General features: G+C 42.7%; 1 protein-coding gene across 1 annotated transcript; it reads left to right on the top strand.

Annotated features, from left to right (window-relative positions):
* Positions 1-8,674: 8,674 nt before the first annotated feature.
* On the top strand, positions 8,675-9,628 carry LOC100348697 (olfactory receptor 7A17-like). The gene has a single exon (XM_089315596.1). The coding sequence runs from the start codon at positions 8,675-8,677 to the stop codon at positions 9,626-9,628; it is 954 nt and encodes a 317-aa protein (XP_089171722.1).
* Positions 9,629-12,585: the final 2,957 nt, after the last annotated feature.

Below are 12,585 nucleotides of genomic sequence, written 5' to 3'. Positions count from 1 at the left end.
GAAGTTCATAGTTTCTTACTGTTGCAATCATTTTGCTGCAAATGACAGGATTTTGTTGCTGTATATGACAGAAAGTTAAGTGAAATAAGCCAAATCAGAAGACATGCTTTCTCGAAGTTGTCATCAAAGGAGGTAATTTGCTCTAATGGGAAGAGAGAACTTCCACTTTGTTTATGGCCCTGCCTAAATACCGATGGAGTTTGTAGATTCAAAAGGCTTCCATAGCTTTGGCAACTCATGTCAAGAGCCTCAGGTGATCACTGACGTCATACACAAGAGTGTTAATTGTTAAATGAACAACAGCAGTCACTGTGCACCAAATTCCCACGCAGGACCTCTGTTCTCAAAGAGTTGTATTATAATTATGTCTAAGTGCTTGAAAAAGATACATCAAGGCCGGCGCCGCAGCTCACTAGGCTAATCCTCCGCCTTGCGGCGCCAGAACATGGGGTTCTAGTCCCGGTCGGGGCGCCGGATTCTGTCCCGGTTGCCCCTCTTCCAGGCCAGCTCTCTGCTGTGGCCAGGGAGTACAGTGGAGGATGGCCCAAGTCCTTGGGCCCTGCACCCCATGGGAGACCAGGATAAGTACCTGGCTCCTGCCATCGGATCGGCGTGGTGCCCTGGTTGCAGCACGCCGGCCGCGGCGGCCATTGGAAGGTGAACCAATGGCAAAGGAAGACCTTTCTCTCTCTCTCTCTCTCACTGTCCACTCTGCCTCTCAAAAAAAATTTTTTTAACTTTTATTTAATGAATATAAATTTCCAAAGTACGACTTATGGATTACAATGGCTTCCCCCCCAAAACATCCCTCCCACCCACAACCCTCCCCTTTCCCACTCCCTCTCCCCTTCCATTCACATCAAGATTCATTTTCGATTATCTTAATATACAGAAGATCAGCTTAGTATACATTAAGTAAGGATTTCAACAGTTTGCTCCCACACAGAAACAGAAAGTGAAAAATAATAGATGATTTTTTTAAATGATGATGAAATCAGATCAGACCTATTGTCATGTTTAATCCCAGTGAGAGTCAAGTTGGGAATTGATAATTTCTTTTTTTTTTTACAGAAGATCAGTTTAATATACATTAAGTAAAGATTTCAACAGTTTGCACCCTCATAGAAACACAAAGTGAAATATACTGTTTGAGTACTCGTTATAGCATTAAGGCTCAATGTACAGCACGCTAAGGACAGAGATCCTACATGAGGAGTAAGTGCACAGTGACTCCTGTTGTTGACTTTACAAATTGACACTCCTGTTTATGGCATCAGTAATCTCCCTATGCACCGGTCATGAGTTTCCAAGGCTATGGAAGCCCCTTGAGTTCTCCGACTCTTATCTTGTTTAGACAAGGTCATAGTCAAAGTGGAGGTTCTCTCCTCCCTTCAGAGAAAGGTACCTCCTTCTTTGAAGACCTGTTCTTTCCACTGGGATCTCACTCACAGAGATCTTTTTGCCAGAGTGTCTTGGCTTTCCATGCCTGAAATACTCTCATGGGCTTTTCAGCCAGATCTGAATGCCTTTAGGGCTGATTCTGAGGCTAGAGTGCTGTTTAGGACATCTGCCATTCTATGAGTCTGCTGAGTATCTCACTTCCCATGTTGGATCACTCTCCCCTTTATTTATTCTATCAGTTAGTGTTAGCAGGTACTAGACTTGTTTATGTGCTCCCTTTGACTCTTAGTCCTTTCATTATGATCAATTGTGAACTGAAAATGATCACTTGGACTAGTGAGATGGCATTGGTACATGCCACCTTGATGGGATTGAATTGGAATCCCCTGGTATGTTTCTAACTCTACCATTTGGGGGCAAGTCAGCTTGAGCATGTCCCAAATTATACATCTCTTCCCTCTCTTATTCCCACTCTTATGTTTAACAGGGATCACATTTCAGTTAATTTTCACCACTTAAGAATAACTGTGTATTAATTACAGAATTAAAAAAATTCTGAAAAAGATACATCATTCTAGGGGCAGGCACTGTAGCCTAATGGGTAAAGCCTCCACCTGCAGTGCTGGCATCCCATATGGGCACAAGTTCGAGACCCAGCTGCTCCACTTCTGACCCAGCTCTCTACTATGGCCTGGGAAAGCAGTAGAAGATGGCCCAAGTTCTTGGGCCCCTGCACCCATGTGGGAGACTTGGAAGAAGCTCCTGGCTCCTAGCTTCAGATGGGCACAGCTCCAGACATTGCAGTCAATTTTGGAGTGAACCAACGGATGGAAGACTCTCTCTCTCTCTCTCTCTCTCTCTCTCTCTCTCTCCCCTCTCCTCTCCTCTCCTTGAGTAACTCTGACTTTCAAATAAATAAATAAATATTTAAACAGAGGTATCATTCATGGGTGCTTCCTTAAAGTTAATTAAGTTTCTTTAAAAAAAGAAATGAAATTAACTTCATGATGCAATCACTTTGAACAGCCCTTGTCTCAACTGTTGAGGAACAGAGGTTTTATGTTTGTTTCGTTTTTGTTTTTGTTGTCGTGCAAGTGGTGGACCTCTTTACTTAGTATAGAGTTGGTCTTCTGTGTATAAAGTTAACTGAAACCTTAGTGGAGAATAGGACTGGGTATGGGAGAGGGAGGAGGAAGAGGGGTGGGAGGGCGGGTGTGGTCAAGAGAATCACTATATTCCTAAAGTTGCAGTTACGAAATGCAAAAAAATACATGCTTTCTCTCATTTTGGAGAGCTGGAAAAAATTCAGTAAGAACCTAGGGGCTGGAATTGTAATGCAGCTGTTCAAGCCATCACCTGCAGCACCAGTATCCCATATGGGTGCCAGTTCAAGTCCTCATCCTGCCCTTCTGATCCAGCTTCCTGCTAATGTGCTTAGGAAATCAGAGAGGGATTTTGCAAGAGTTTGGGGCCCTGGAAGACCAGGAGGAAGCTCCTGACTCCTGTCTTCTGCCTAGCCCAATGCCACATGGTGCAACCATTTGGAGGTGAACTAGTGGATAGAATCTCTCTCTCTCTCTCTCTCTCTCTCTCTATATATATATATATATATATATCTCCCCCTCTCTTGTGTCACTCTGCCTTTCAAATAAATTAACAAATGTTTTAAAAAAGAACCTTGAACATTGGTTACTAGAGGATGGGAGATATTATGCAGTTAAAAGGAGATTAGATTACAAAAACAGAGCAAGTCAGGTGAGTTTTGTAGATTGTGATAAATATATCATACTAATGTGAGGTGTTAACAACAGGGGGCTGGATGTGGGTTGTAAGGAGACTATTTGTACTGTTTCACAATCTTGTTTTCTCTATTTAAAATGATTCTGAAATAAAAACTGGAAAAAAAGAAAAGCAAGATTTCTGAAGACAAAGGAGAACTTCTGAATGAGACATAGCATTTGAACTTGGATCTCTGGTGATCTGTGTGCACACTGACGTTGGAATTGCTGGTGTGAATAGATTTTCTCATCCTCTCACTCTCGACATTTGGTGAAGGGCATGGATAGTTGTTGGATGACGAACAGTGCAACAGAGAAGCTCAGGAGCATCCTTCACATTGCAAATATCCCCAAGCGCACAGCCTTCCCTGTCGAGAACCACTGGTGCAGAGTTGAGAACGGGGAGCCTCCTTCAAGGCACCAACCCTTACATGCTTTATAATGGGGGTCAGATCGGTGTCCACCCCTCTGAGTCCTATTTTGGTAATCAAGATTCTAACACTGAGCCCTCACATAACAGACTTCGGCATGTATTAAATCAGACAACTGCTAGAACGTGCTACTCTGAGCCCATGTTCTAATATCTCCCTGTGATTATTCTAATTATCAAGCAGCTACAATGAGGAACTGAACGGCAGCTCTTAACATTTGATACAGAGCAGGAGAAACAGAATGAGGATTCACCTAATTCTTCCTGGTCTCTCGGGAGCCACCAACAAAACTGTGTTCTGTCCAGGGAAATATCCCTCAGGGGAATCAGGAGCTTAGAGATCAGAGTCACAGGCAGGGGGGTGCCTAATGAGCAGGTGCAGGTTGTGGTAAATACCCCCTCTGCTGCCATCCCTCGGATTCTGAAACCTTGGGTGAGAAGGAACCTGGTTGCATTTGGATGCCTTAGTCTGGCTCAGGGACTGATGTCTCCCTCCTTCCTGCTGCCTTGTCTGGGACAGAGCTTCAGTCTCCATCATCCACCATCCAGGGTGGAATTTGAGCTTCCACCTGGAGACCTTCCTCCCAGAAACCCCATGTAGGTGAGTCTGGCTGACACTGTGGGAGGAGAGTCCCAGGCAGTGGACACAGAGGGTTTTTCCTGGGATCCACTAAGTGTTGCACCAACTTAGCTCACACCTAAGAGAGGACTGGGATCGCTTGTTTACTTGACTAACAGGTGCATTTGTGATGATAAAGGGGCATTGGCCATTGGCTAAAGAAGAAATGCAGGTGAGGGAAGGCCAATTTCTACAGGCAATGAGAGGCATTAGTGCCTAACAGACATGGAGCCAAATTCATAGCATTCTGAAATATGAGGCAGTAGAGGAGTTTCATTTTCTCCATGTGAGTGCCTTTATTGTTGACAACTCAAAACTGATTCATGCAGGGGATAAAATGGCTCCTGACGCTGGAGACCTGGTCACCACCCTTCGTATTCTGGTTGTTGTTTTTTTTGTTGTTGTTGTTGTTGTTGTTGTTGACAGGTAGAGTGGACAGAGAGAGACAGAGAGAAAGGTCTTCCTTTGCCGTTGGTTCACCCTCCAATGGCCGCCGCAGCTGGCGCGCTGCGGCCGGTGCACCGCGTTGATCCGAAACCAGGAGCCAGGTGCTTCTCCTGGTCGCCCATACGGGTGCAGGGCCCAAGGACTTGAGCCATCCTCCACTGCACTCCCAGGCCATAGCAGAGAGCTGGCCTGGAAGAGGGGTAACCGGGACAGAATCCAGTGCCCCGACCGGGACTAGAACCCGGTATGCCGGTGCTGCAAGGCAGAGGATTAGCCTAGTGAGCCGCGGCGCTGGCCCCTATTCTGGTTTTTAAGGCAGGACATAGCTGACTTCCTCTCTGTGAGAAAGAAAGGCCCAGATGGGGATAAATACTTGCATGTGTATCATTACAGTAGCAGCTGCAGAGAAAGCACGTCCCAGTGTCTTCCACACTTGGTGCTCACATGACAAAATGTCCTATCAGAGACGCAGTAAGAACGGGTCCATCAAGACACCTGCTCAGCAGGGAGCTCACTGCCTGTGAGCTTGAGTGCACTCAGTGGTTTCTCAACCCATTGCCCTCTCTCCTGCTTCATCCCGGACCTTTTGTTGTGTGCATTCAGGTGAGATTGCTTTATTCCTGTCTGCCACTGTCACCTTTTCTACAGTGAACTGGCCATGTTCACCACCTTTTTCTGCCCTGAAATTCTTTTATGTGTAGTGGGAGAGTACGTCAAAGTCATAGAAAAATGTATTTGAATGGTAAGTTTTTTATGGCCCAAAATATTCAGTGCAAGAAAAGGTCTTAATCCATGCTTCTGATAGGTCGTTCAAATTTGGGGAAATCCTTATTTTGCAACATTTATGCACCCAAATAAAGCATATGTTTTACCTTTACTTTCCAAGATGTTTGTAAGGACTGTCTTTGATGTATGTAGGGCGACATGTGAAAGCTTGCAATTTTCTATTGTCAAAATTAGTAATTCATCCTTGGTCCACATCCTATTGTCTTAAACCTCGAAAGTAATTCTGCAACCTTAGTGTGAATAAGTCATCCGTACATATATTTCCAACATGTTGCACATCAAATTGTTCTGATAACTCAATATGTTTTGTTATTATCCTTTGCCTTTGTCACTGGAACACGTCACTTCCGTTGCCCTCTGGAATGTCCCACTGTTCACCATGTGTCTATAGATCACCTTCCCTCTCTTAAGGAAACTGGGATCCATCTGTCTCTTATAACACACACAGTACTGCTTCTTCCCCTCATTCAAGAAAATTCTGTTCAGCTCCATTCATTACCCAGTGTTTCAAAAGTTGATAGTGACTGGCACTGATGTCATTGTAGTGTTATACATTTCAATTTTAATTTTTAAAATGCTGTGTCTTTGCTTTTGTGTGCTCATTTATTTATTTTCCCTTTCTACTTTTATTCATTTATCTATTTAAAAGTTTTAAGAAGTTTATTGATACATTATATTCCCAGGACAGAGCAATTACATGAGAGTATCCACCACATTTTTAATAGTACATCACTAAGACTATCTCATAATTACTCTCATATCATTAACGTCTCATGTTAATGTACTATTAATACAAAAATTTCATTCATGGATACAGTTTTTATTTTATTATTTTTTCATAGATTCAATTCTAAAATTAAGATGCTTCCATCTCTTTTCCCTTTCTTTCTGTTTGAATTTTTGAGCTAACATTTTAGTTGACATTATAGTTGAAGGCTTAACACTTCACCAAATAGAGAGTTCAACCAGTAAAAAACAAAAAAGAGAAACATAGACAAGGGCTATAAGCCACAGAGGCAGTACTAGATGATGTTTCGATTTTGGTTACATGTGTGCCTGGCTGCGCTCTCTGTGCCGTTTTTTATTCTAAAATACCAAAGGGACAGAGGCATGGTTAGGATCCTGCCAGATACAGGGGGGACTTTTGACCTCACAGTCCTTCAGCAAACAGCTAGTGCTCTCAGATCTTGGCTTCCCTCATGTCCATTTCATATTCTCTCTCTCTCTCTCTTCTTTCTCAAACATATCTTCCATGTTGCTTTAAATAGAGAATAAATTATTCCCCATTAGGGTGCTGAATTCTGCCTCATATAAACATAATCAATTATGATCTGTCAACAATGGTTAAAACAAAATAGCTATAAAAATAATTAAATCTCAAAAAAGTCAAGTTGAATTATTTTGTATATGAGAGGATTATAGATTTGGATTTTTGTGTACTGTTTTCCTTTTGTGTGTGTACTGTTTTTCAAATACAAGTAGTTTGGCACAGTTTCCACAATATATATGTCTATGCATGCTTTCAACTTTTTATACTAAAATAATTTTTTAAATCTATTTTCTACAGACTTCCATACGCCCTTGTATTTGGGGGAAAGTTAACCCTATTGTGACTCCTTGGCATGGCTGTGTTAGCAGGACATGAGCTGACACAACAGAGGAGGCAGCTCTGTGAGCCCGTCCAGGTGGTTGTGTGTCCTGTGTGAAGTGGGAAGCCAGGCTCAGCTGGGGTTCCCAGGCTCATTGAGTAGATGCAAGGGGACTCTAACAATACAGACCCAGCACTCGATGAACACACGGTGCTGGGCATTGGATCTGGTGCCATCCGCAGATGCCTGCTTATAAAGAAACACAGTGCAGGAGGAGCTTGGTGAGGGGGAGGGTCCTCTGGATCACAGCATCCTCTGGACCACCAACTCATCAGCCCTCTCTTACTCATCTCCCTCCCCTCATCAGCTGCCTTTGGACCCTGGATACCACGTTTACTTTCCTCTCCCATCCGTCCTTCTACACCCCTCCTTCCTTCATTTTTAATTGTTCTTTAACTTTCTAAAAAAAAAAAAAAAAACTACAGTCCACTCTATGATCTCAGGCTTAATGCACCACTCAACATATTTAAAAAGTAAAAAGTTGAAAGATCACAGTTCCACATCGGTATAAATAATGGCTAAAATCAACAATCAGATCACATGACAACAATCAGATCACATGACATCTGTTTCATCCCTATGTACTTTTTGTATTCTGTATTAATTCCCACATGTCAGAGAAAACATATGATATTTGTGTTTTGGTACTGGTCTTTTTTACTAAGCATAATGGTCCCCAGTTGCATCTGTTTGGTTGCAAAAGACAGGATCTCATTCTTTTTTTACAGTTGAGTAGTATTCCATAGTGTATATATGCACTATATTTTCTTTATCCAGTCATAAGTTGACGGACATGAGGGTTGATTCCACATCTTAGTTTTTGGGAATTGACCTGCAATAAACAGGGGACTACAGATAACTCTTTCATAGGCTGCTTTCATTTTTATTTGGGGAGAAGGTTCCCTATTACACTGTTGGTGGTAATATGAATATCTGAACTCTGAAGCACTTTCATTCCCAACCCTTGGCATAAGGGATACAAACCAGTATCTTTCTCTATCACATATTTCGATATCTGACTCAGATGATGTTGTCTGTGTTTATTTATATTCTTCCTCCTTTTTCAGAAGGTAGGGATTCTGTATTTTATCACTGTAAACCAGTGGTTTATTTCCTGTCCAGAGCCATTTTGGATAGTTGTAACATCTTTTGCAGGCCATACAAATTATCAACTTAAAAATTGCACTGCAGTAGATTAATTGATTTTTAGCCCCACCTGCAGTAGCCTTGGCATAGCCAGACCCAGTGACAGTGGGCCTTACATAGCCCATGGGCCAGATATCCCAATGCCTGCATGTTAATCGCTGTGGAAAGAATTGAATTAATAATTTTCTCACCAAAACTTACAAATATTTGATGTCTTGGGGAAGGATTGAGGGTGAGGCAGAAATTCTTGGTCAGAGACGGCACAGGGAGCTGCCCAAACTGGAACAATTCCATTCACAAATATGGGTGCTAAATTTTCAACTGCAAAACATGGATTTTGGATTCCCACTCTACTGCTAATGTCTGTTTGTGTGACTATTCCTCATGTTATTTTTCTTTTTATTGGTAGTGACACCTCATGGAGCCAAGAAATGAAACCCAACCTTCAGAATTCTTCCTCCTGGGATTCTCAGAGGACCCAGAACTGCAGCCCCTCATATTTGGGCTCTTCCTCTTCATGTACCTGGTCACTGTGGCTGGGAACCTGCTCATCGTCCTGGCCATCCTCTCAGACCCCCACCTCCACACGCCCATGTACTTCTTCCTCTCCAACCTGTCTTTGATGGACGTCTGCTTCACCTCCACCACCATCCCCAAGATGTTGGTGAACATCCAGAAGCAGAGTAAAGCCATCAGCTATGCAGGCTGCATCACCCAGATGTTTTTCTTCATACTCTTTGCAGGGCTGGATGACCTTCTGCTTGCCGTGATGGCTTATGACAGGTTTGTGGCCATCTGTCACCCTCTGCACTACATGGTCATCATGAACCCCCAGCTCTGTGTGCAGCTGGTCCTGGTGTCCTGGGTCATCAATTCCCTAAATGCCCTGTCACATAGCCTCCTGGTGCTGCGGCTGTCCTTCTGCACACACCTGGGAATCCCCCAGTTTTTCTGTGAACTGAGTCAAGTGATCCACAGCGCCTGTTCAGACACCTTTCCTAATGACATGTTGATATTTTCTACTGCAGTGCTACTAGGTGGGGGTCCCCTAGCTGGCATCCTTTACTCCTACTCTAAGATTCTTTCTTCTATTCGTGCAATCTCATCAGCTCAAGGGAAGCATAAGGCATTTTCCACCTGTGCCTCTCACCTCTCTGTCGTCTCCTTATTTTATGGCACGAGCATAGGTGTGTATCTCAGTGCTGGTGCAGCCCCCAGCTCAGCTTCCACTGCCACAGCCTCTGTGATGTACACCGTAGTCACCCCCATGCTGAACCCCTTCATCTACAGCCTGAGGAACACAGACATGAAGAGGGCTCTGAAAAGACTCTTGGTCAATGAGGACCCCTTAGAGGAACAGAGATTCAGGTAGAGGAACCCATGGCACTGGGGCTGAAGAAGAGTCTAGGATGGCAGGGTTCCTAACCTCAGAGCCAGACAACGGGATTCTTTGATCAGATTGGAGGAGCATAACTTGTTTAGTATGTCCACTGTGGTTTATTTTATAACATCTTCCCTGAACATTTTCAATGATAGACCTGTTGTACTTAGTATTATCTCTAGTATCTTAATGTATTTTCTTTCAAATTTTCTTTCCCCCAGTTTTCTTACCATTGTTTCTGAAATACAAGGGTACTTCAAAAACTTCATGGAAAAATGGAACTGAAAGAGGAGTTAGTTTATGTATTAAAAAACTTTTAGTTACATTGTATTTTTCTTTTTGCAATGCCCCTGCTCCTTATTCAATTAAGTATGAAGAAATTAAAATAGCCACATGTCTCGTGGTAGAAAATGTGTATGTCTTAGGAGTAATTTCTTGTCAAAACGTAAATACCATGCTCACAAAATATTCTCTTTTTTAAGTTAGTAGTTTATTTTTGATTAAAGTATTTCAAATTAACATTACACTGAGAGGCTTAAAGGTCCTATTCTGACCTGTGGGCACCTACACTGGGTATCTGAAGCCATTTCTGCAACTTCAGAGTAGAACAAATCATCAGACTGTAGTTTGCTTTTCTTTGTCCCCCTCCCTGCCTGCATCCGACCCTACAGGCCTCTTGCAGACACCGCAGACTCCAGCACCAGTGTGCTGTGTGGGTGGGCACTGCGTTCCTTCCCTCCCTCATTCCTGCTCCTGGAACCAGTGTAGGATCCACAGTGCCAGACTGGGTCACTGATACAACCTGGGTCTCTCTTCCTCCATGGTAGCTCATCACACTCATACCCCCCAATACAGGCACCAAGGAAAGAGAAGTTTGGAAATGTAGACTGTCTTGTGGGCAAGAGTCATAAATCACCTTCAATAAAAGCAGCCAGGCTGTCAATCACAGGTAGCATTGTGATGTCATTGTATTCCTTTGTCATGTATACATGGTCACTGTGGAAAATGGGTGCTCTTATCCAGATGTAGGATCCAAATCTGTGTCTTTTTTCCCATAGCACCTATCACCATCTGACTGGATGATTTTTAACTTTATTACCTTATATTCTGTCTCCATCTTTAGACTGTAGGGTTAAACATTGTATTTTATCACCCAATACCTGGGGTGGGCAAACCTTTCTTTGTCATGGGTCATTTGGATATTTATAGCATCAATCGCAGGTCATACAAAATTATCAGTTTAAGAATTACCCTTCTATGTACAGCTAAAAACTTGCCATGGGACTCAAAAACCATTAAGCTGGGTGGTAATAATGCCATCTTAAGTGTTAAAGTCATCCCATTTAGTGTTAAGTTAATCATATAGATAGGATTAAGTGTTAAAGGGATCATATAAAAATGATCAAGTGTCTGGTAATAATAATATACAGAATTTAAAAAGAGAAAATGTTCCAACATGGGAAGCAGTCCACACAGCAGACTCATAGAGACAATCACCTTAGTAGCACTCTAACCTCAGAAAAATCCCTCAAGACTTCCTGGTTTGACTAAAAAGCCCGTGAGAGCATTTCAGGTGCAGAAAGCCAAGATGCTGTGGCAAAAATAAGTTCTATTTGAAGGATCTCTGTGAGTGAGACGTCAGGGAAAAGAAGGGGCCATCAAAGGAGGTACTTTTCTCTGAAGGGAGGAGAGAACTTCCACTTTTCTTATGGCCCTGTCAAAATACTAACAGAGATTGTGAACTCAAAAGGCTTCCATAGCCTTGGCAGATCATGTCAAAAGCCTTGGTGATCACAGATGTCATACAAAAGAATGTTAATTGTTAAATGAACAACAAGAGTCACTGTGCACTTGCTCCCCATGAAGGACCTCTGTCCTTAATGAGTTATACTATGAAAATTAATGGTAAAACTAGTACTCAAACAGTACTTTATACTTTGTCTGTGTGGATGCAAACTGTTGAAATCTTTACTTAGTATAGAGTTTTTCTTCTGTATATAAAGATAATTAAAAATTAATCTTAATGAAGCATGGGATGGGAGAGGGAGTAGGAGGTGGGATGGTTTGGGGAGTGGGAGGGTGGACATGGGGGGAAGAACTGTGATAATCCAAAGTTCTACTTATAAAATTTATATTTATTAAGTTGCACTCTGAATCAGAATGTGTGAGATACTAGTCAGGAGTATCACAGGGGCCATGCTGCATACCACTGCTCTTGGTCATTTTGTGATCCCCCCTGTAATCACACCAAGTATGTATCTCCTCATAGTATGATTCATCATTCTTCAGAAGAGCTGACTACGGAGCTTAGAACTCACTAGAACTGTCCACTCTACTGTCCACTCTGCCTGTCAAAAAAAAATAGTTAAAAAAAAAAAAAGAACTCACTAGAGTCTGTGCAGACAAACTGTGCTTGTGAGTTCCAGAAACTGGCCCTCCCAGGTCAGCATGAGCAGAGTATTGAATTTTTTCTAACAGAATGTAAAGGGGTGTGAGTAACTAGGGGAGCAATTAGCATGGGCTCTAGGCTGAGTGGACTTCATCCTGGTTATGAAGCCCTGGAATCTCTAACACAATCAAATCCCTCTTTCAGATCCCAGCCAGATAACATTTTGTAGACACTTAGTTGTGTGAAAACCTCATGTTGCCATGCCCTCAACCAGCTTCAACCCCTGAAGATCTGCTCCTGACTTGCCATTGGCCACACCCTCCACAGGTTTTTTGAATCGTTTTTTGAACTCCTTAAAATCTGCATTCTGCCCACACTGAGTGAGATGAAAATGTGAGAACCTCCCCCATGCTGCCATCATCCCCATCTTTCTCTTATTTTCTAACCTTGTCCTCCCGATTCTGATAAAGAGATAAGGATTGGATTGGATTTTTGGGAGCACTGATAAGGATTGGATTTTGGGAGCACTCTTATACATCCCCTTTTTTGGCCCAAATTC

The sequence above is a fragment of the Oryctolagus cuniculus genome, chromosome 16 (assembly GCF_051225735.1).
Source record: "Oryctolagus cuniculus isolate XC-2025 breed Fujian yellow rabbit chromosome 16, ASM5122573v1, whole genome shotgun sequence".
Taxonomy (NCBI): Eukaryota; Metazoa; Chordata; class Mammalia; order Lagomorpha; family Leporidae; genus Oryctolagus; species Oryctolagus cuniculus.
The sequence above is the reverse complement of the archived record's forward strand: the minus strand, read 5'-3'. Positions and strand labels throughout refer to the sequence as shown.

Coding starts and splice junctions, on each gene's coding strand:
- LOC100348697 (XM_089315596.1), top strand. CDS start 8,675: ATGGAGCCAAGAAATGAAACCCAACCTTCAGAATTCTTCCTCCTGGGA.